The 20,377-nt window shown below is 41.6% G+C and overlaps 2 protein-coding genes and 1 long non-coding RNA gene across 4 annotated transcripts; 1 reads left to right on the forward strand and 2 right to left on the reverse strand.

Moving 5' to 3' along the window:
- Positions 1-608: 608 nt before the first annotated feature.
- On the forward strand, positions 609-13,240 carry chtf18 (chromosome transmission fidelity factor 18). The gene is made up of 22 exons (XM_022738332.1): positions 609-718; positions 1,439-1,519; positions 1,612-1,762; positions 2,035-2,224; positions 2,388-2,480; positions 2,964-3,016; positions 3,121-3,262; positions 3,369-3,593; positions 3,681-3,778; positions 3,881-4,004; positions 4,129-4,265; positions 4,390-4,483; positions 4,586-4,684; positions 4,788-4,918; positions 5,873-5,987; positions 6,074-6,298; positions 6,422-6,571; positions 7,638-7,768; positions 9,696-9,840; positions 9,985-10,080; positions 11,426-11,495; positions 13,064-13,240. The coding sequence occupies exons 1-22, from the start codon at positions 631-633 to the stop codon at positions 13,183-13,185; spliced, it is 2,760 nt and encodes a 919-aa protein (XP_022594053.1). The 5' UTR covers positions 609-630; the 3' UTR covers positions 13,186-13,240.
- An 87-nt stretch (positions 13,241-13,327) lies between these two features.
- LOC111216711 (guanine nucleotide-binding protein G(I)/G(S)/G(O) subunit gamma-13-like) lies at positions 13,328-16,623 on the reverse strand. Of its 2 annotated transcripts, none has more exons than XM_022738334.1 (3): positions 16,534-16,623; positions 13,872-13,976; positions 13,328-13,785 (listed from the first exon to the last, which is right to left on the reverse strand). In XM_022738334.1, exons 2-3 carry the CDS (start codon positions 13,967-13,969, stop codon positions 13,680-13,682), a joined length of 204 nt encoding a protein of 67 aa, XP_022594055.1. In that variant the 5' UTR covers positions 13,970-13,976; positions 16,534-16,623; the 3' UTR covers positions 13,328-13,679. The 2 variants fall into 2 exon arrangements, with proteins under 2 accessions (XP_022594055.1, XP_022594054.1); XM_022738333.1 differs by having other exon boundaries at positions 13,872-13,979.
- Positions 16,624-17,949: 1,326 nt separating this feature from the next.
- Positions 17,950-20,336, reverse strand: LOC111216712. The gene is made up of 5 exons (XR_002664928.1): positions 20,155-20,336; positions 19,251-19,329; positions 18,956-19,042; positions 18,645-18,754; positions 17,950-18,428 (listed from the first exon to the last, which is right to left on the reverse strand). It is a non-coding gene; the product is annotated as an uncharacterized LOC111216712 (long non-coding RNA).
- Between the last annotated feature and the right edge of the window lie 41 nt (positions 20,337-20,377).

Genomic DNA, 20,377 nt, shown 5'->3' on the forward strand with positions numbered 1-20,377 from the left:
GTTTATTGGAAACGGCATACACATAAAACGTTTAGTTCAGTATGTGCTGCTGGAGCTGAGACACCACAGCAGTATTTGTGAACTACATGCTCAATTCTGGGAAGTGTTCAGTGATTAAAAAACAAAACAAAAAACTGATAAGCACTAATTTTTAACTGTATAAAATAGTCAGTGTTCATCAGGAACATGACAGCAGAGATCTAATTCAGGTGTTTGGGATAATCGGCAAAGAGGTTCGGGAGAAAATCCTTTCTGTTGTTAAGAACAACTTTGTCTGAGAGGATATGATAGGAGTTTATTTATTTATTTATTTATTTGTTTATGTATTAAAATTTCAATCTCTACTCACACTCCACGCCAGTAATCGGCGGTAATGCGCCATTTCACTGTTTGCAAGGAGGAGAAGAAGAAGAAGAAGAAGAAGAAGACGGAGGAGGAGGAGGAGGAGGAGCGTTTCTAACCCGGAAGTAAAACTTCACAACAAAAAAATTGCCGGGAAATCTGCTCTGTGAAACCGGCTGCTGGAGTCTCGAATTATTTTGTTTATTTTATTAAAAAAAAAAAAACACTAAGAGTGTGTTTGTCTTTAGACTTAACAAATTACAGGATCCCGTGTATCGTGGAGCCGATATGGACGAATATGACGAGCTGTTCGAGAGACAGGACGACTTCGACGAGCAGTTCGCCGACGAACTGGAAGTTTTGGCTCAGATCGAGGGTGAGACAAACTTGTAGCTGAACCAGCTAACAAGCTCAAGTAGGAACTTACATGTATTTTTCCTAACTACCAAATGTAGGTGAAAGTTTAAACTACAACAAACAACCTGTCTCTGTTTCTAACAGATGATGATTGAGGTTTAAAACTAGAGAACAATATACAAGCCAAACATGAGGTTTTATCTGCTTTATTTGGGAAATATGCCACACACTAGTCATCGTATATAGAGGTTATATATATTGATACTGCACTTAAAGGTCTATTGTCCTTTTTGCATATATGTTAGTGTCATTTATTCATATTTATTCATAAGTATAGCCTACATGTTTTTTTTCTGTTCCTTACTCTGTGCAATAGGGTGGATGTTTTCTAATTAAAACTACAATAAATACTATTTCCATTACCGATTAATCTTTTGAATTTGTTTTATAATAAACCCAATTATTGTTTATTCAACAAAATGTCAGTTATTTTGGTGAAAACGTCCTACTGAAATAACCCACAACCGAAGGTAACGTCCTCAGATCACTTAGACATATTACATTTATGGTTTAAAAGATTTTTAGATCAGATAGATAAAAACATTTTGGCATTTTTGCTTGAAAAATGACTTAAATTTTAGGTAGTAGGCCTAGTTTTGATATTAGTGTTTAATCATTTTTGGCAGTTACTATTATATATCTTTGTCTCTGTGTTTTTTTTTTTTACATGAATTCTCAGAGGAATCTTCTAAGCCGAGGAGACGGGGTCCAGGAGATGACATTTCAGACGTTGAGCACCTGCTGGATGATAAGCCCATAAGTGAGTTCACCCTGAGAGTTAATGTGTGTTTTGTCCTTCCGTTTCTTTCTTGTCATAACTTTGTACCTTAAAATCTGATCTTGTCCTTTCAGCTCCAAAGGCAAAGCGGCAGAAGCAGGATGCAGGTGTGGCCAAGCGACTTTTCAGAACATCACAAATTCAAGAGAGCAAGGCCCCGTCACAGAGTGCTGACATCACACCTCCATCCTCTCCGGAGCAGTATGAACCCTCTCACACTCTCAGGTAGGAGAGATGGACCGTTAACTGTCACTGTGACCTCACAATTTAACACCTGTCTAATAGTATAAAATAATGATATTTTATATCCAAATGGCCAAAGCCAATTAACTGATTGAATTACCTGATGAGAATTTTAATAATCAAATAAATTATTTAAGTCATTTATAAAATATAAATTCTAAATATTATAACCTGGGATTTTTTGTCCACTTTGTCCACTTTATCATCAGCACTAGATATACAACACAATAGACTGGTACATGTTTGTTTTCTAGATCTACTCCTGCTGTGTTGGATATCAGCGGCTTTGCTACCATCCCAGAGACGCCCAGGCGGCCTCCCACAGCAGCGCCAGCATCACTACGTGTGCTGAAGCGACCTCCTTTAGAGGGAGAGTACATCAGTGTGACAGACTCAGCGGGGAGTCGGGTCTACCTTCGGCAGAAAGAAGACACAGGGACAAAGGTTAAACTCCTCAGCAATCGCACATCTGCAGGGTTGACTGTTACACAAACACCTCGTAGCACCTCACTGTGAAACCCTGATGTACTGTTAACTGTGGTGTCCAGCGCTTATTCATTCATGTCATATTCTGTATTTCTCTGCACTGATCTGTGTGTTCCTCCAGGTAGTGGACTCCAGAATGGTTCCAAACTCCCAGGGTGCATTGGGGCTGCTGTCGGTGCCAGTAAGTGTGCTGAGAGAGCAAGAAGCAGAGAGGGTGAGTGACCCGGCCCCTGTTGTATGTGTGTAAATCTGCCAAGTAGCCTGAACTGCAACACTCCTGCAGGTTTATAAGTTTTTCCCTTAATCCAAGCAGTTAATTATGATTAACCATATACAGAGAATAGTACAACCACTTCAAAGACCTGAGTGTATCTGCAGCCAACAAAAGCAAATTGTTGAAAGTCTGATACAAACAATGTAGCTGAGAAATCTCATCCTGTAATAAGCAAATGTTTGATTTTTACATGATTGAAGTCTAAACTCTAATTCTGTTATTCATCAGTTTTTAAATTCAAATTAATAAAATTATCAACTTGAAAATTAGTATTTAATCTAATGCTTTAAACACAGAAACAAAACACGTGCTGTGGCCCTTTTTGAGGCCAAAACAACAAACTAAAAACATGATATAATTTGGTTGTGGATGTACCTGTGGGATGTATTATACTCATTTTCGTTTCTCCTTTAAATCTCACAGCGTCATCAGCAGGTTGTGGAGGAATCTCAGCGCCTTACAGAGCTGCTAGCCAGGTAACACCACCTGTCTCTCTCACGCATACACACAAACAAACTCCTCAAGAAAGTGAATTGATGCGGTATTTGCTTTTTAATTGTCTTTTTGTTTTCCATCGTAGCAGCGTGAACGATGCGTTTGTTGAGCCTGAAAGCAGAGAGGATGAAGAGACTGATGATCCTGCAGACACAGAGGGTCGAACCTCACGTCTCTGGGTGGACAGATTTTCTCCCCGACAGTACACAGAGCTTCTCAGCGATGATGTAAGTAATGCGTCTGTATAGTCCGTGAATGTCAATTAATAAAACCCCCTCTACTGTCTTTAGCTTGAATATCTGACGTCTGTTGTGTGTGACTGCGTCTTTGCAGTTTACCAACCGCTGTCTGCTCAAGTGGTTGAAACTTTGGGACACTGTTGTGTTTGGAAGAGAGAGGAAGCCCCGCCCTGCCCGGTCTGACAGACAGGCTCCCAACCAACACTCATTCAAACCCAATCAAGGCAACCAGAATCAAAATCGCTTCAAGAGCAAGATTGAGATGACTGAGGAGCTGCTGGAGGCTGAACTGGACCAGTACAAAAGACCTAAATTCAAGGTCTACATACTCACGTTTGTCACAATATCAGTTTAGTGACCTTTAGTTGTTATAAAAGAGCTAATATCTTTTTTTGTCCTTCTCTAGGTGGCATTGTTGTCTGGTCCTCCAGGTTTGGGGAAGACCACCCTGGCTCATGTCATTGCTAAGCATGCTGGGTACAACGTGGTGGAAATCAATGCCAGGTTACACAAACCAAATCAAGACTGACCCCATGATACTAGTAAATGATTAAAAAATGTAGGTTTGCAGTGAAGTGACCTCTGTGATGTTGATGTTTTTCGCAGTGACGACCGCAGTGCAGAGATCTTCCAGAAACGCATCGACACGGCAACGCAGATGAAGTCAGTGTTAGGAGCCAATGAGAGACCAAACTGCCTGATTATTGATGAGATCGATGGAGCTCCCGCGGTACGTTCAGGGCACTGTTTGAATCGGTGAAGACAAGTAAAATAACTGTGATTTCAGTGTAAGTGCACTCCAAACCTGCATAACGTCCATCTATAATAATATGTTCATCTGTGGTGCTCGACAGGCGGCCATCAACATTCTGTTAGCAGCTCTGAACAGGAAAGACGGACATGGCGGGGAGGCCGGGGCGGAGTCTGCGAAGAAAAAGAAGAAGAAGGAGTCCATCCTGCTTCGACCAATCATCTGCATCTGTAATGACCTGTAAGAGAGACTAAGAGCGTTATGGGCGTATAAATTTAACATGCGTGTAAATTATGTCCTCTGTGTGTATATTTAGTTCAGCAGCTGTCCAGCCTTTCTCTGATGACCTCTTGTTTGTTTGTAGTTATGTTCCAGCTCTCAGACCTCTCAGGCAACAGGCCTTCCTCCTGGCCTTCCCTCAGACTCAACCTTCCCGCCTCGCACAGAGACTGGCAGAGGTCAGCTCACACACAGACGCACGTGAACACACGCCGGCGAGGATAGACAAACGCTTGTAAACACACCGACACTGCATGTTTACGTTGAGTTTTTGTTTGCAGATTTCCCTCCAGCAGGGGATGAAGGCAGACACAGGCACTCTGATGTCACTGTGTGAGAAGACGGACAACGACATCAGGTCTTGTATCAACACACTACAGGTGCGTGGCAGCACTATGGACGAGGGTCTCGATGATGGGGAGCTTCTGTCTACTGGGAGTAGACGGTGTAATTATATCAAAATGTGTTTGCTTTTCCGTGCAGTTCCTCCACGGTCGCGGCCTCAAGCAGCTGGACACCAAGACAATCCAGTGTGTCTCCGTGGGACAGAAGGACCAGAACAAAGGCTTGTTCCATCTGTGGCAGGAGATCTTCCAGTTACCAAGAACAAAACGGTGCATTTTTTCCCTCTTGTCTCAGTGTGTGTTGCACCAGAGTTTCTCTTGGAGTTTGTCATGAAATCGGACATTTTTCTCTAGATGCTGAGACCTCTTTCAAAAACAAGAGTCTCTGTATTGTTCAGTGGGAGCGATGATTTTTAAATTCTGTAACTGTGTATTAATGTATTGGTTTCCGTTTCTTCTCAAAAAGACTTTTAAAGATAATAAAAGGTGTCACATTTATTTTATAAAGGCCTGAAAAGTCTAGTCTCTCACATTCAGTCTCTCATTCATCAGTTATAAAATCTTTTTGTTTGTGATTTCAGTAAAAACTGCCCCAAGTGCTCTTTTTGCAGACCTCATACCTTATGTAAAATATGTGGACCTTTTAAATTAATTAGTTTTTCTTAATTATTTCATCCATTCATCCATGAGTTTCATATTATTCTGCTTATTCAGGTCATGCTTAGAGATATTATCAGCTGTTATTGTTATATACAGATGGGAAGTATTGAGAAAAGTGTGATTAAAATTATAGATAAATTAGCGTTCTTGGTAAATATAGTAATTGTAAGCTACTGGTTTCATTGATATTGTTCATATGTTGTCCAGTGTGCCCATGAAACAGGTGTTAGATTGTATTTTTGTGAACCTGCAGAAACCAGAGCATTATCTGGTGAAAACAAGAAAGCAGTTAATGGTTGTACAATAGTCATAAGTCTCTCTGTTCTTTCTGTTGTCTGTGAAAGATTTTTTTATATTGTGTTTTAAAGGAAAGGGAAACCTTTGGTACAATAATAAAAAAAAGGCAGAGCGGGTGTCCTGGGTGTTCAGATGGGCAGGAAGTGGCAATACTGAAGTTGTTACACCTCCAAATCACAGATGACGTTATCTTATCTGTTCCCTCCCTCTGCTTCTTTGGCCCTCTCTAACTACATGTCGACTAATCGTCCTAACTTGTCTTTTAAGAAAACGTATTGGCGAGGGGTTCCAGGAGGCACCGGGCTCAGGAGTTGGAGCTCAGAGGTTTCAGCACATTCTCCACTTGGCCTCATCCAGTGGAGAGTATGAAAAGGTTTCTCAGGTAATAAACACACTGTCCTTTCTTCTGAAGGCCTCGCACTTCAGAAGAAACACACTTCATTATTACTTGTGCCCCCCTTTCTTCAGGGTCTGTATGATAATTATCTGTCCATGCGCGTGAGAGACCCCAACCTGCATAGTGTGAGCGAAGCTCTGGATTGGCTGTCGTTCTCAGACAGGCTGAACCACATGATTCTGCACAACCAGAACTTCTCCCTGATGAGATACCTGCCCTTCCTGTCCGTCACATTCCACTTCCTGTTTGCCCACACGCATGTGCCGCGCATCAGCTATCCCCACAGCCAGCACGAGGTACTAATCAACTGCATTGCGGAGCTCTGAATAAGATAAGGAACCAAACGGAGCAATAAGCAGGAAAGTCTAGATACTAGCAACTGAGATATCATCACTGAGTCGTTGTTGTGTCTTCTCCAGGCCACCTCCCGTCTCCTCAGCAGCAGGAACGCCTTGTCCTCCATGTTGGCTGATATCCCAGCATGCATCAGAACCAGGATCAGCCAGCTCAGCCTGACTCTTGATATTCTTACGCTGCTCCTCAACATCATCTGCCCCAAACTACGGCCTGTATGTAAAAGCATGTACAGTATACCTGCGTATGTGTCGGTGTGTAAATGTATGAACTGGAATCCCAGGTTTTGCTGCCCTGAGTCCATTTATCACATGTGGACCTTAGAGAAGATGCATATTAAGTTTTATAATTTCAGTGTTAACTTAAATGAGTAAAAAACAAGCTAATGACAAAGCTATATTCATATAGACTCTGATAGCACCATGCAAATGTTATTTTTCTATTGCACTGGATTAAGCGTTTCATAACATCCTGGTTACTTCAAGTTACAGACGTTTGCTGTTTCCTTTAATAGGATACAGACTCACTGTAATTCTAAAATTCTGTTACAAAGATAATGATGATCAGTTTTGATTGACTTGTTTCAGAGAGGTATCAATTAAACTATGTTTATTGTTGAGGTTGTAGTTTGAACCGGGACTGCATTATATTGAGAGGCGTTTCTAATGTTTTACATCACTAACTATAACTTAAGTGATAAACATATAGTTGAGGTAACACTTCTCTGACAATGTCAACAAAAACTGAACATTATAATCTTTGTCACAGAACAGTTTCATTGGACTGCATCAATGGGGCTCTGGCGTTTTCTTGTAAACAAGCAAAAGGGGTGTTTACATTTATATTCTGTGTTACTCACCAAAATGTATTGTGTGTATCCTTGAGGTTCAACAAACGTGCATTTCCTTCCTGAAAACATTTGCAAAACCAATTTTTAAGGCGTTTAAATCTGTCATTAATAATTTGTAGGAATTATTAATGACAGCCTGTTTGTCAGTTAATCAGCATTTAAAACCTGGAACTGTTATTTTCTTTAATGTTGAACTTCTGTCTCTGGTTTGTTGCAGAATATTCTCAGTGCTCTGACAATATGTCAATACAGTTACTCGGTGTACTAACATCGTGATTGTGGCTGAGCACTGAAATGATCAGTTAGAAGTTGGTTTAACTCAGGGTTCATGAGGAAAAAATAGGGGGAAAAATGAACACATCGCTGATCGTGTCGGTGTCAGTAATAATTTCAGTGACAGTGGCTCATCGTAAATCCTGCGTTTCTTCCAGGTGAATCCACAGCTGTTCAGCAGCAGAGAGAAGGAGCAGATGCGTGAGCTGATCGACACCATGCTCGCCTACAACCTCTCCTACAGGCAGGACCGCACACTGGAGGGACAGTACACATACGTGCTGGAGCCGTGAGTACACACGCACGCACACACACACATACACACACACATACACACCTTTACCTTTCTATATTGCGTGTGGACACATGCAGAGCAGATGTGTGTTTTCTGGGGGGGTTGAAGGTCACTTGTCTTGTCCACACTGTGGTTCTCTGCATTAAGGCTTAGAGTATAATCCCCTTAACACCTGGTGTTTGTGTGAGATGGTGATAGTGGTGGTGCAGGGGCTGAGTAACAAACTGCAAAGCCTCACCAGTGGGGTACAGGTGGATGCACGAACAGGTGAAGGGATGGCTAAATGAGGTTGTTGGAGGAGTGAAACCAGGAGGAAACAGGAGTTGAAAAAGCTGGACGAGGAATGTTAAGCTAAAAGGAAAAACTGAAAGGAGCAAAGTATAACTGAGAACAATTTGGTTCAACCTGGGAGACCTTTTTGTTTAATTGGACCTTCATGTTTGTGACTCCTGAGGACAGTGGAAACTCTGCTGTTGGTAGAATTAAATCATTAGCCAGCCAATGCAGCCATGCCGGCCCAGGTCGAGGAGCAGCCGGACACCCACGCCGACTCTTTCCTGCAGGCTCGCTGTGACAAGGTGCTGGTCACCAACGACTGGTGCCTGCCTCTAGTGTTGGCTCTACTGCTGCTTCTCCTGGTCTACACCTTCCTGTACCTGCCCTCTCTAGCTCACCACAACACCACTCTCTGATGCCTCATGGGTAAAGACTTGGATCACAATTGTGGATATGAACATTTAACATCATGGGCAGCAGATGTGCTCAGCCCCAACAGGATTATTTGATTGGACTTCTCTTTTTTGGACACTGTTGCGGATTGGTCAGACTGGCAGAATTATTAATGATGGCCTGGTTTCGGAGGCTGTGAGCAGGCAGAGAGTCGGAGTCGCATTTAAAACAGTTTTAATGTTGAACTGTTATCTTTATCTATATTGTGTCAGCTATACATAACCTCACAGCTCTGACCGTATGTAAATATGGTTAGTCCGTCTACTATTCTAATACCCAAGAACAAAAGTGAATGTGGTTGGGAGCTGAAACGATTAGTTGATCCACACAAAATTAACTGCCACCAAATTTGATAATTGATCTTTATTTTTTATGTTTTTTTTTCATGCGCCTTTCAACCACAAGGCAGTCCGAAGTGCTTTATATAAAACCTAAAAGGCATTAAGGAGAGAAAGACAAGTGTATATCACATTACAGACAAAACGATTAATCGATCAACGCGTTGGCAGATTTATCCGTTCTAAAAATAACGGTTATAATTGCAGCCATAACGGGGTTAACTAAATTCAGAAAGACATAAATGTGTAAATGTGACCTGACTCAACTTGTAACTTGTTGAAAAAGCTGCAGATAAAGACTGAATGTGCTCACACCCTTAACTGCTAAACAGATAAATGTTGTTGTCAGAGGTTAAACTACTTAATATCAGCTGCATAGTGTTAAAGTCATTGTGTTAAAAGGGGAGTTTGAGCCAAGTAGCTGTTTCATTGGCCTTTTCCAAGTTGTGATAATAACAGCACTGAAATTTTATAGTAATAACTTTCAATAAATAACTCTCAGTCTCACAGACTGGTATTATCTTATTTATGTTATATTTAGGTCCATCAGGCATTGAGTGAGGGTTTACAGGCACGCTGTGTGTGTGTGTGTGTGTGTGTGTGTGTGTGTGTGTGTGTGTGTGTGTGTTGGATTGAGATGGAGATCAGCGGTAAGAGGATTAAGGTTTTAGATAAGGCAGATTCAGGGTTGTATTCTGAAAAACATAAACCCTGACACCAAAAGTGGAAGTTTTTTGTTATTTAGTTTGTCATCTAACAGGGTTCACCTCCGTGTCAGCTGCACCATCTTATGAGTGTGTCTGTCCACGTGTAAAAACCACGTGGAGCTATTTACTTCTTGTGTGTGTCTGTAGACGTGTTGAGGAGGTAGTGAGGTTTCCAGGCCTGCCCCCGCATCGCCAGTTGACGTACCAGGCCAAACAAACCATAAGCAGAGAGATGGAGCAAGAGAGGATGAGGAGAGCTGAGCAAGTGATGCTGCAGCGGAACCCTGCCGTGGTGAGACTTCAGACACACAACGCCGTTTCCCCCGAGAGATTATGCGTTTGTTACACACAGTACAGCCTGTAGGTAGACAATCAGGTCACTGAGTGTGTTTAATAATGTAATGTATTTATAATCTACTGTGTCCGTCTGATGCAGAAAGAGAAGGAAAAAAAGAGCGCCGCTCCTAAACCAACCAGGAACCATCAGCAGAGGCTGGAGAACATTGTCAAACAGACCACAGTGGAGACCAGGGTGAGTCACACAAACACACAGGAGTCAGCTTCGAGGCTGCGACAAAGAAAGGAAAATACTTCACAGTTGTTCCAAGAAAACCAAAAGATCAAATTTATTTGCAAAAACTAACAAAATAAACATTGTCCTTCAGAGGGTTTGGCTCGCCCTTAATGCAGCCCAGGGATCGCTGCAAGACTTGTTTGTTTCTATTCTTTATTGAACAATAAGAGGTGGTGTCAAGGTGATGTTTACATGAACTGAATATTTTACGTTAAATTTTCAAACATCAAAACAGAAGACATAAGAAATTAAAATCACTACATTAAGAACCCTGTTAAATATGCAGTCATGATGCGGCGAATATCACTGACATGACAGTGCAGTTTTCACAGTAACACACTCTATGGCAGGTGACGTTTCACAGGTACACATCAGTATTTCTGACACATCAGTCAGAAATATTTTGCAAGTCACGGTAGGATTTATCACCGTCAGTGGAGCTCAAAGAAATGCTGATACATCTTAACTCCCACAGTTCAAGATCAGCAACATTAGCTCATTTTAATTCTGAATAAAACAAAAAACACCTTTAATTAATCAGTACGCTTGTTGATTGTTGATTGATTGATTGTTCTTTATTTATCTGCAAATCCACACAGAAACCTTCCTTTTCAGAGGCCTGTGTTATTTCACTACAAATTGATATTTGTTCATTTATGTCACATATTTTACATTGATCTTATTCGATTTGTTAAATCATTTAAACAGATTATGATAACGGACACATGCAGGTGCAGATTTTTCAGTTAAAAATGACACCAGGGATATTAATGGGCATGACGGCAGATGTGTCGTGATGAACTTTAGGTAGAAAACTGAAGTGTTTGTCAGCTGTTACCACGAGATGATTCTTCAGAGGCCGGCCATTTATGAGTCTAGTTTTCACTGACACAGTTTTAGCCTTCTATGGTGGTTCTTTGGTTGTTCGAGCACTCAGTTGATTCCTACCGGTGATGAGCTTGCCACAGTTGTATGTGTTAGCTAATGCCTGTAGGTGGAGCCAGAGAGGAGCAGCTAGCATCTGTTTACACAGAACATCAGAGCCTGTTTGACTGAGCTGAAGAGTTTTAATAGCTCTGTAATAGAGTGATGAAGAGAGGGGGCCTCTAGAGGGCAGGAATGAGGATAATGAGAAGCCACTGGGTTAAAGTCCCCAATGATAAGACTGGGAAATTAGGCTAATGAGAGGTGGTGTGTGTGTGTGTGTGTGTGTGAGTGTGATTGTTCACTGCTATTGACCTTATTATTGAGGACAGTGGAAACTTCCTGATTATCCTGTTCACTCTGTGTTTGTGTCCTGCAGCCGGAGGTGGATTTCTTCGGTCGAGCTGTTGCCCCCAAACCTCAGAGACCCCAGGCGTCCTCAGACACAGGTACCGTAGAGACTCTGCGCTCGGTGACATAAGTGTGGCTTCATTTATCCAAACGCTTTGAGAGCGCGGGCTCTTTAGGGAAAAATGCCTCGAGGCACATCAGGTCCAAACACACCAGAGGTGATAACTGACGTGTGTTATGTAATGTTTCTAATTTAGTGCTCCCGCGGCAGACTGCAGGGAGGAGATCTGGACTGTCAGCAGCACTGCCACCATAATGTTGGTCGTGTCATATTTGTGTTATCAACAAAAAAAAGGACGTGACACGGCCTGATCTGCAATCTTTAACTGAATTGTGTAGTTTCTTTTCTCTCCTCCAACATGGCAGCCGGGGTAACTCTGATGAAGGCATTTTACTGTCCCTCTGCTTCTGTTTATATACAGTATTTCTCATGTACTGTATGAACATAAAGGGAAACTCGTTCCATTCAACGTGGAGGAAAAACTTTTAACTGATTAAATCACGCTTTGCACAAGCACCTGTACGCTTTTATTCAGTTGGTAACACAGTCCCAGATTCAGCATTTAGTAGCAATTAACGTTCGACCCATTAAAATCACTAACCTCCCTAAAAGCAGTGCATCCCGGAAATTGATCAACAGGGTAATCGGGGTGGAAAAGCAGCGCTTTGGCTATTTGCACGTCAAAGCAGGAACCAAAACAGGCATGGCTCTAAATCCCTGTCCTGATTCCCCTGTTGAATACCTGGACATCAGTTTGAGAGTGACTGTTTGGTGCAGATGATGTACATCACTACGATCACGTCACCGGTTTGAGTCCGTAAAGACAGTGAACACTAAAGTCAGCACGCTTGTGGGCCTGTACAGTCTGCATGGTCTTTTATAGTATTTCGGGAAAGGATTCACAATCTGTGTCTCCGCTGAGACTGAGCTGGTAAATTGGAGCGGGCCATGACGAAACTGATCCACTTTAAATACAGTTTCTTTAGTGACCTAACATATAAATATATAACAGTGTGTTCCATGCAGTGAAGTGAGCAGTTTTCAGATTTGGCGGGAAAACAAGAAAGCACTGGTCAATGGATCACTACGTATCTGAAGATACTCGAGAGTTGACGTATTAGGAGAGAAAAAGTTGGATTAATAAAATATACATTTCCCATTGTTTGTTCTTGGAGCAAGCGCTGATGATTTCCATTTGCTTATGTTGTCTGAATAACAGTTAAAAAAAAAAAACAACGCCAAAGGGATTCAGGTTTTCTATTGATATGAAACAGTGAAAAGCTTCATATCCTGCAAATCAATGGTTTTGATCAGTTAATTGACAATGAGCTAACTAATAAGCTAAAACACACTGCAGGAACTCACTGGTTCCAGTTTCTTAGATGTGAATATTATGTAATAATTAAATAATTATTTAACTAGTTATCAATCCACTTTTCTGTCAATTAACTATCAGATTAAGTGGCTAATCTTTTGAGCAGTTGAGAGGAGCTTGAAGAATCAGTGGGTCCTCTCTCTTCTTTTGACGGGCACTATAGTATATGTTGTGTGTTTGCTTTTTCTTATCTTTTTTTCTTTTTAATTGCTCTTTTCTTCTCGCTGTAGGTGAGAAATGTGCGGTTCTTTCCATGGGAACAGCAGTCGGCAACAGTGACGTGTGGTTCCGGTTCAACGAGGGCATGTCCAACGCTGTCCGACGAAATGTCTACATCAGAGAACTACTGTAACACGCTCTCTCACACACACACACACACACACACACACACACACACACACACACACACACACACACACACACACACACATATAACTGTATTTCTTTTACCTGTGCTGCATGTAAGCGTCCGAATGAATCCACAAATCCGTCTGTTAAATTCAAAAGAGTCTTTATTTTTGATTGACAGTGTAAAGAGCCAATAAAAACATTGTGTTGTTGAACATTTCTCAGCAGTCCATCAAAACAAACCTCTAGAAAGCTACTCAGTGCTGTACACTCACACACACGGTAATCTTCACATAAATTAACAGCATTCAGGAGTCTCCAAATAAATAAACAAGATAATAGCAATAATGTGTGTGTCTGTGTGTGTGTGTGAGCGCGAGCGAGTGCAGAGTTAGTGCAGCGTGACTGTGTGTGGGAGGGCATGATTTTTTTTTTGTTTTTAGTTTATATGCATCCGTGATTTTTGTTTGTGCACGTGTGTGTGTGTGTGTGTGACCATTAGAGGATCACACACTTGCCCTTCTCCACCCAGGGGTTGGCTCTCATCAGCTCAGGGTTCAGGAACGGATCTTCACAGACACAACCCTCGATCCACTTCACCAGCCTTCCGAACAAAAACACACCGTCAGCACGCATGTGATAATCAATACTTGAAGAGATTGTGTGTGCGTGTGGACAGGTGACACTCACTCAGTGACAGTGATGGAGGATTTCTCTCTGTTGATTGCCAGCTGATACTGAAGGCTTTCCACTTCTCTCCTCATCTGTGGGACGTCTAACTCCTCCATGATGATACTGCTGTTCACACACAGACACACACAACAGATAGAGTAGATGGGCTGCAACAGAAGTTCAGACCCACATCAATCATAGCAAAACTTAGGCGGAGATCAAAATGAATCAGGGGTTTTGTTGTAACTGAGCCATTCGTTTCTGTGGTCAGTCTTATATTAGTGCTTTCCTCTGTATAAATGAGACAGTAATTGACTAGAAATCCTATTAAGTTTTTACTTGTGGAAAAGACAAGAAAAGTGGAATGACTTGAAATTCTGTTTTTATTGTACGATCAGGATGTCACTATTTCACTTTATGACCTTAAATTGAATCAACGTCATCGTGTAACCCCCCCATTACTGGTTGGTGATTGTGACAAGTTCAACCAAAAAGGGAATGTCTTTCAACCATCTATCACTTTCATTATCGATTAATCTGCAGATTATTATACTATTATCATCAATCATTTGTCTATAAAATGTCAAAAAATTAGCAAAAATATGCCCTTTATCATTTCCAGCTGCCCAAGTCGACGTCTTCTAATGTCTTGTTTTGTCCAACTAACTGTCCAAAACTCAAAGATATTCAGTTTACCAGCATGTAAGATCAAGCAAAACATCAAATCTTAATACTTGAAAAACTGGAACCAGCAAATTACTTCCTGTTAATCATATCGTGAGCTCTCAGGTATATCTTATGACTAATTATGGGGTCCTGACCCCTAGTTTTGGAGTTGCTGCTGTGTTTGACAGTATCTGAGGAAACCCTATATAAGCCAGATGGCAGTAGTGTGGGGAGCTTCTCTGAACTGCAGAGGAAGTGGGTGATAGAACATCCTGTATTAATACAGAAACAGTCACTGTCAGAAATGTCACGGTGACCCACTAAATGAGACCATATGTTAGTGGTAAGTAAAACCACTACTTGAAAATCATACTGTAATATTCTATCCACCACTGCCTTTTTAACTCAACTTAATAGCTGTTAACAGCTATAAAGCAGTTTTTAAAACAAGTATTTCTACTTAAAGTAGTACTTCTGCTAGTGAAGGATATTCTCATATGTTTCGGATGCCTGGATTTTTTTGTAACTGTGATGGAAAAAACCTTTAAAATCTTCAACTTAAGTAAAGGTGGTAATTCCACAATGTAGAAATACTCTACTCTGCACAAAATGTAACTTAAAGAATAAGGCTGGTGTTATGGTCTATTTCTCTTGTCAGTTCGTCCCACTTTAGATTTTAGCAAACGTTACACAAACAGGAGTAGGATGGTTTCTTGCAGTGGTGGATAAATACACATTTTCGTGCTGTGGTGAGTATTTATAGTAGAGTAGTTACTCAGTGATGTGTTTTTAATAGTTTTTTGGACAAGACCTTGTCCTTGAAAATTTGTTGACGGTAAAAAAAAAAAAAAAAAAAAATGTCACTGAAGTAAAAGTATTAAGTGATAAAATGTCCTTAAATTGTTGTTTTTAAAGGGGTTTCTTGCCGGGAGCGGGTGGTGGTGATGGTCGCTTGCCAAGAGCTTCAGCCATCATTGTGTTTACAAGACAAGAGGTTATAATACGCCCTCTGAGCAGCGCTACATCTTCAGGGCAGACTGAAGGCTACAGTGACTCGGTATCGGAAAATAGTATTACACGAGGGGGTGTGCTGGGGCTAGCTGTTTAGCATGCTAATTTCGATTTAAATGATAGAAATGGAAGCAAAACAAGAGTTAACATTGGAGTTGCTTTCAGGTAACATACAAATAATCATGAAATTGTATTTCAGTACAGCACTTTGTGCAGCACATTACAAGAGGAAAAACAGAGTGCAGTAAATTACTGCAGATGTCAGATAAAAGTAGTGCGGTAAAAGTGCAATTTCAATGTATTTATACTCGACTTAAGTGCAGTACTTGAGGGAATGCACTTTGTTTTTACATCTCTGATGTTTACAAAATAACCTTCAAGCAATCCAACAAAGTCCACTGGCTGCCTTCACTGTCTTTTATTTCTACTTATTGTAAATCCTGCCCCACCCTGCCACAGGCCACATTACAGCAGGAAGAGAGAGAGAGAGAGGCAGGGCCCAGATGAGACTTCAGGCGAGCCATGGATCAGTTTAGCCCTCTCTATTGGAAACTGTCTCTCCCTCCTCCTCCTCCTCCTCCTCCTCTTCCTCCTCTTCATCTTTTTAATGGATCTAAGTAGGTCGAGCGCCCGGTGCCGGTTTCCTCCACAAGCATCCATCCTGCTGTGTCCCCAGCAGCCAGCTGTTCCATGAAAAGGCCTTCATCATTTAATTATGTCCTCCAAATGTGTTAGAGTGACATCAGTCTCCATCACTCAGCAATCAGGGATATTTCAGGCTGCTGATCACACATTTACAGGAGATTGAAGTCGCTTCCCGACATAAACATAAGTGTGTAGGAGGCTAAATCCAGTATACATGGTGTGGGCTACCTAAACCATCAGCTCAAAACTAGATGTATCGTGATTTAATGTGGATGGAAAGACATAACTCCCCCCCCCCCTGCACACACACACACACACACACACACACACACACACACACACAAACAACCGCTCTTACCGTCAGGCCTACCGGAGTGGACCGCTGGTCGATTTCGTGTGCAGCCGGGTGATAGAGGACGCAGACTGGGCTTGAACAGCGAGAAGAACCGCTGACAGTCGGGGCTCGGAGGAGTTTCTTCGGAAGATGAGTCCGGCTTCAGTGCAGGAGGAGGAAGAAGAAGAAGAAGAAGAGGAAGAGGAGGAGGAGGAGGAGGAGGCGGCTGTGTGTCGGCGGTCCGCGGCGCAGGGCACTCCCCTACGCTCCTCTCTGGTAGCGACTGGATGCGGGATGCGCAGGGCGGAGAAAAGGAGCACCGCCGCCTGGTTTGACAGTCAAATGAGACTGGAGCTGAGGACGCACCTGTATGGAAATCCGCACACCCACTGAGCCCGAGCAGAGGCAGGAAACACGCAAATGAGGACGCGCTCCAAAGGGAAAACAAGCCGGGCGTTCATTTATATTCAGATGACCGGAGATGATGTCGGTTTCTGGGTTAATACACGGCAGAGACCCCTAGAGACCCCCAGTAGCTAACATGAGAAGTGTGAGGTTTAGGACGAACAATCCGCACAATGACAGAACCCCAGCTCAGTTTGATATGCTTTGTAGATGCCTCTTTTTATTTTTGATCTCAGCACAAGAAAAAAACTGATGGGACAAAACCTTTGTCGTTTTATCATGTTTATTTTGGGTTGGACCTTGATCACTGTGAAATCTGCTTTGCAAAGTAGCAACGCTACAATGCACAATCACTTACTTACTATGGCAAGTAAAAGTAGGCTACTGCATTTAAAACAGCTTGAGTAAAAGTACAAAAGTATTACCAACAAATAAAGTATGAAAAGTAAAAATACTTGTTATGCAAAATGGCCCCTGTCAGTGTTAAGTCACAAAGGCCCTGTGGTTTATTTATTAAGTATTATTACGTTAACTTATGCAACATATAACTTGTCCTGCAGCAAAATTACAACTTTTGATAAATGATGTAAATCCCAACACATGTAATTTGGTGGTTTGCATACACAGGTACAAGTTGATCGTGCTATACTGTCATGGTTTACATGTATAATAAAATAAACTGACTGTAGCAGTTTAATCTGCAATCCAAATAAAAGATAATTTGATATTGCCCCCAAATTGACTCTTTCATATATAGGGCCATAAACACAGCTAGATTGAAACTAAGCTGTTAAATGTTTTACACTGTAAATTTGGGAACGCCGCTGGAAAATAGACCTAGTTCTAATTAGGACTATTTGAGAACTCAATTCCCATTTACAACTTCAATATAGACTATGTCCATATACATGAAATTCATGAGGTCAGATATTTTGGAGATTGTGCCTTCAAGCTGTTACTGCACATGTAAAATGTGCTAGAAACATGTCTCCTTTTGGTGTGAGGTGGTGAATATTACATCAAGGCGCTGGCAAGGTTTAAATATAAAATAGTTTATTCAAAGATCACATTGATGTAACATAATTCAGGTGAGACGAATCCAACACCCTGTAATTAGCAGAAGGCAGTGACAGTAGCACAAGGATTTAGAGTAAAGGAGAGAGAGCAGTTGATCTCGCAGAAAGTTACACGTCACAGGCAGCAGCGGCAGGTGAGCGTGCGAGCAACACGAAGGACGGCCTCTTCAGATCTGATCATGAGTGGCCACTCGAGGCGCATTTTAATGTCGTCAGGTGTGAACAGGGCCATAGAGACAAATGCAACCAATCAACAGTAGCCTTAAAAAAAAGGTTTATAATCATGAGCCGGTAGCTCTCATAGGGGGAAGGCAGACATCACTTGCTGTATCGCACAAAATATACACACAGACTTCCCATTATAATAAACCAGATCACCCGTTGTGTGTCACTGGCGGCACCAGTCAGGAGTATTCATTTCCTTTGTGATGGATCAGCCTGTAACAGAGGAGCTCAGTTATAAGTCTCATAAAGAAATGAGCATAAAGTGTACATATATATTTACTGAAGGAGCCTCAGACAAAAAGCTAGAATCAGGAGCTGGAGTTCAGCTCTCATAGTAGGTGTCAGAAAAGTTATTTGATTTGTCATCACTGGCTGTTTAGGAAAAAATAAAAAAAAGTTTTCAGAAGTCAACATGTTATTTAGACTCACCAGCTCAGACAGCAGTGGACCCTTTGATCACATCTGTGATCTCACCACCATCTGACGCTTGGATCTTTGTCCAGCCAGCTCCCCAAGTCTTCAGTCTCCCCCTGTTCAGCCTCAAGACAAGAAACACGGACATTTTAAGAGACAAAACGAGACAGAAGTCACATGCTCTGAACAACAATCACATGGCCTCAGATTCAAGTTAGAATCAGGAGCTGGAGTTCAGCTCTCATAGTAGGTGTCAGAAAAGTTTATTTAGTTTGTCATCACTGGCTACAAAGTGTTCAAATGCCAACACCATTATAAAGACTCACCAGCTCTCACACCCAGCGGCGTCCCACTGCTCAATAAGAACTTCTTGGATCTTTGTCCAGCCAGCTTTGAAGCCTCCTCATTCTTACCTGCAAAATGGTTTAAAGTTTTTTAAAATTAAGTTAGGAAAAGTGACAGTTTTGAGGTGAAGGCTGCACTAATGTACCGATAGTGGAGCCTCAGAATAAAGTTAGAATCAGGAGCTGCAGTTCAGCTCTCATAGTAGGTGTCAGAAAAGTTTATTTAGTTTGTCATCACTGGCTGAAACCGTTTCATACAACCGACGTAAAGACTCACCAGCTCCCAGTCTTCAGTCTGCTAAGGCACAACACCATTCAGCCCCCAGTCTCCACACTGCCATCTGTTTCAGCTTCATCTGTAATGTTAATATGGATGATTAGACACACATGACAATTTTAAATAATGGTGAAAACTGCACCTCACTTTCTGCTACTGGCTTCTTTTTTGCAAAAAAAGGACCTAAAATAATCTACACAGTTCATGAATTTATTGACATCTCACTTTTGTCAGCACTTCTCAGCGGTACACAATATTCCCTAATGTCTGTAAACACAACCTGGACCTGGATAAGAAGTAGATAATGTATGAATGGAACAAATTGAACAGATCTGGAACTGGTACTGAAAACAAAAAGGAAGGAAGATTTTTAAGATACCCTTATAAAAGACAGGAGATCAGTCTATATAAATGATAAGGCATCATTATAAATGAAACTACCCAAAAACACATGAAGCAGTTAATATGAACTCCACCTCAGTTTAAGCAACATTACTACATTATAACGTTACTATTACTGATGCATCACCCCCCCCCCCGCCGCCCACGACCCAACACCTGGACGCAGGTCTAGAACAAACACCACAATATCTAAGGTAGTTAAATCTGTTTAAAAACTGTCAGATTTATGAAGCCTTCATTCACTTATTTAACTTTTATTTAGTGGTTTTTAAAATGGAGACCTAGTTTGATCAGTATAACCTTTTTAATGACAGACCAGGTCTATTATTAATGTCTGAGTGGAGAAAACGCAGTGGAATCTTTTATATAAATACTATACTATGAAAACTAAATGATATACAAATAACCTCCAGCACTGTGCTATTCTAACAGATCATCCACGTGTTGCTGATCAGGCCAACGTGGCTGCGTGAGGTCCGCCACATGTTAACCTCATACTCACGTCTGTCTGAGCAGCTCGGCCTCTGTGAAACAAACGGAACCGCTCGTCCACAGAAAAACAAGGGTGAGTGTCTGCTGCTGCTGTTGTTGTTGTTGTTGTTGTTGTGGTTTACTGCCATGGTGCAACGACTGGAGAATAAACTGTTAAAAGTGTAGCAAAGGTCAGTCCCCCTCCTTTCCAAAGCTGCGAGGAAGAGACTGTACGTGCACGAGGCGATGAACTT

This window comes from Seriola dumerili, unplaced genomic scaffold (genome assembly GCF_002260705.1).
Source record: "Seriola dumerili isolate Sdu_G_001 unplaced genomic scaffold, Sdu_1.0 BDQW01000035.1, whole genome shotgun sequence".
Lineage (NCBI taxonomy): Eukaryota > Metazoa > Chordata > Actinopteri > Carangiformes > Carangidae > Seriola > Seriola dumerili.

Bases quoted from the DNA above. Each gene is read 5' to 3' on its own strand.
- chtf18 (XM_022738332.1), top strand. From the start codon at position 631: ATGGACGAATATGACGAGCTGTTCGAGAGACAGGACGACTTCGACGAG. The intron at 3,263-3,368 runs GTAAGTAATGCG...GCGTCTTTGCAG, and splicing joins CAGAGCTTCTCAGCGATGAT to TTTACCAACCGCTGTCTGCT. The intron at 4,266-4,389 runs GTAAGAGAGACT...GTTTGTTTGTAG, and splicing joins ATCTGCATCTGTAATGACCT to TTATGTTCCAGCTCTCAGAC.
- LOC111216711 (XM_022738334.1), bottom strand. From the start codon at position 13,969: ATGGAGGAGTTAGACGTCCCACAGATGAGGAGAGAAGTGGAAAGCCTT. The intron at 13,786-13,871 runs GTGAGTGTCACC...TTTGTTCGGAAG, and splicing joins TCCTCCATCACTGTCACTGA to GCTGGTGAAGTGGATCGAGG.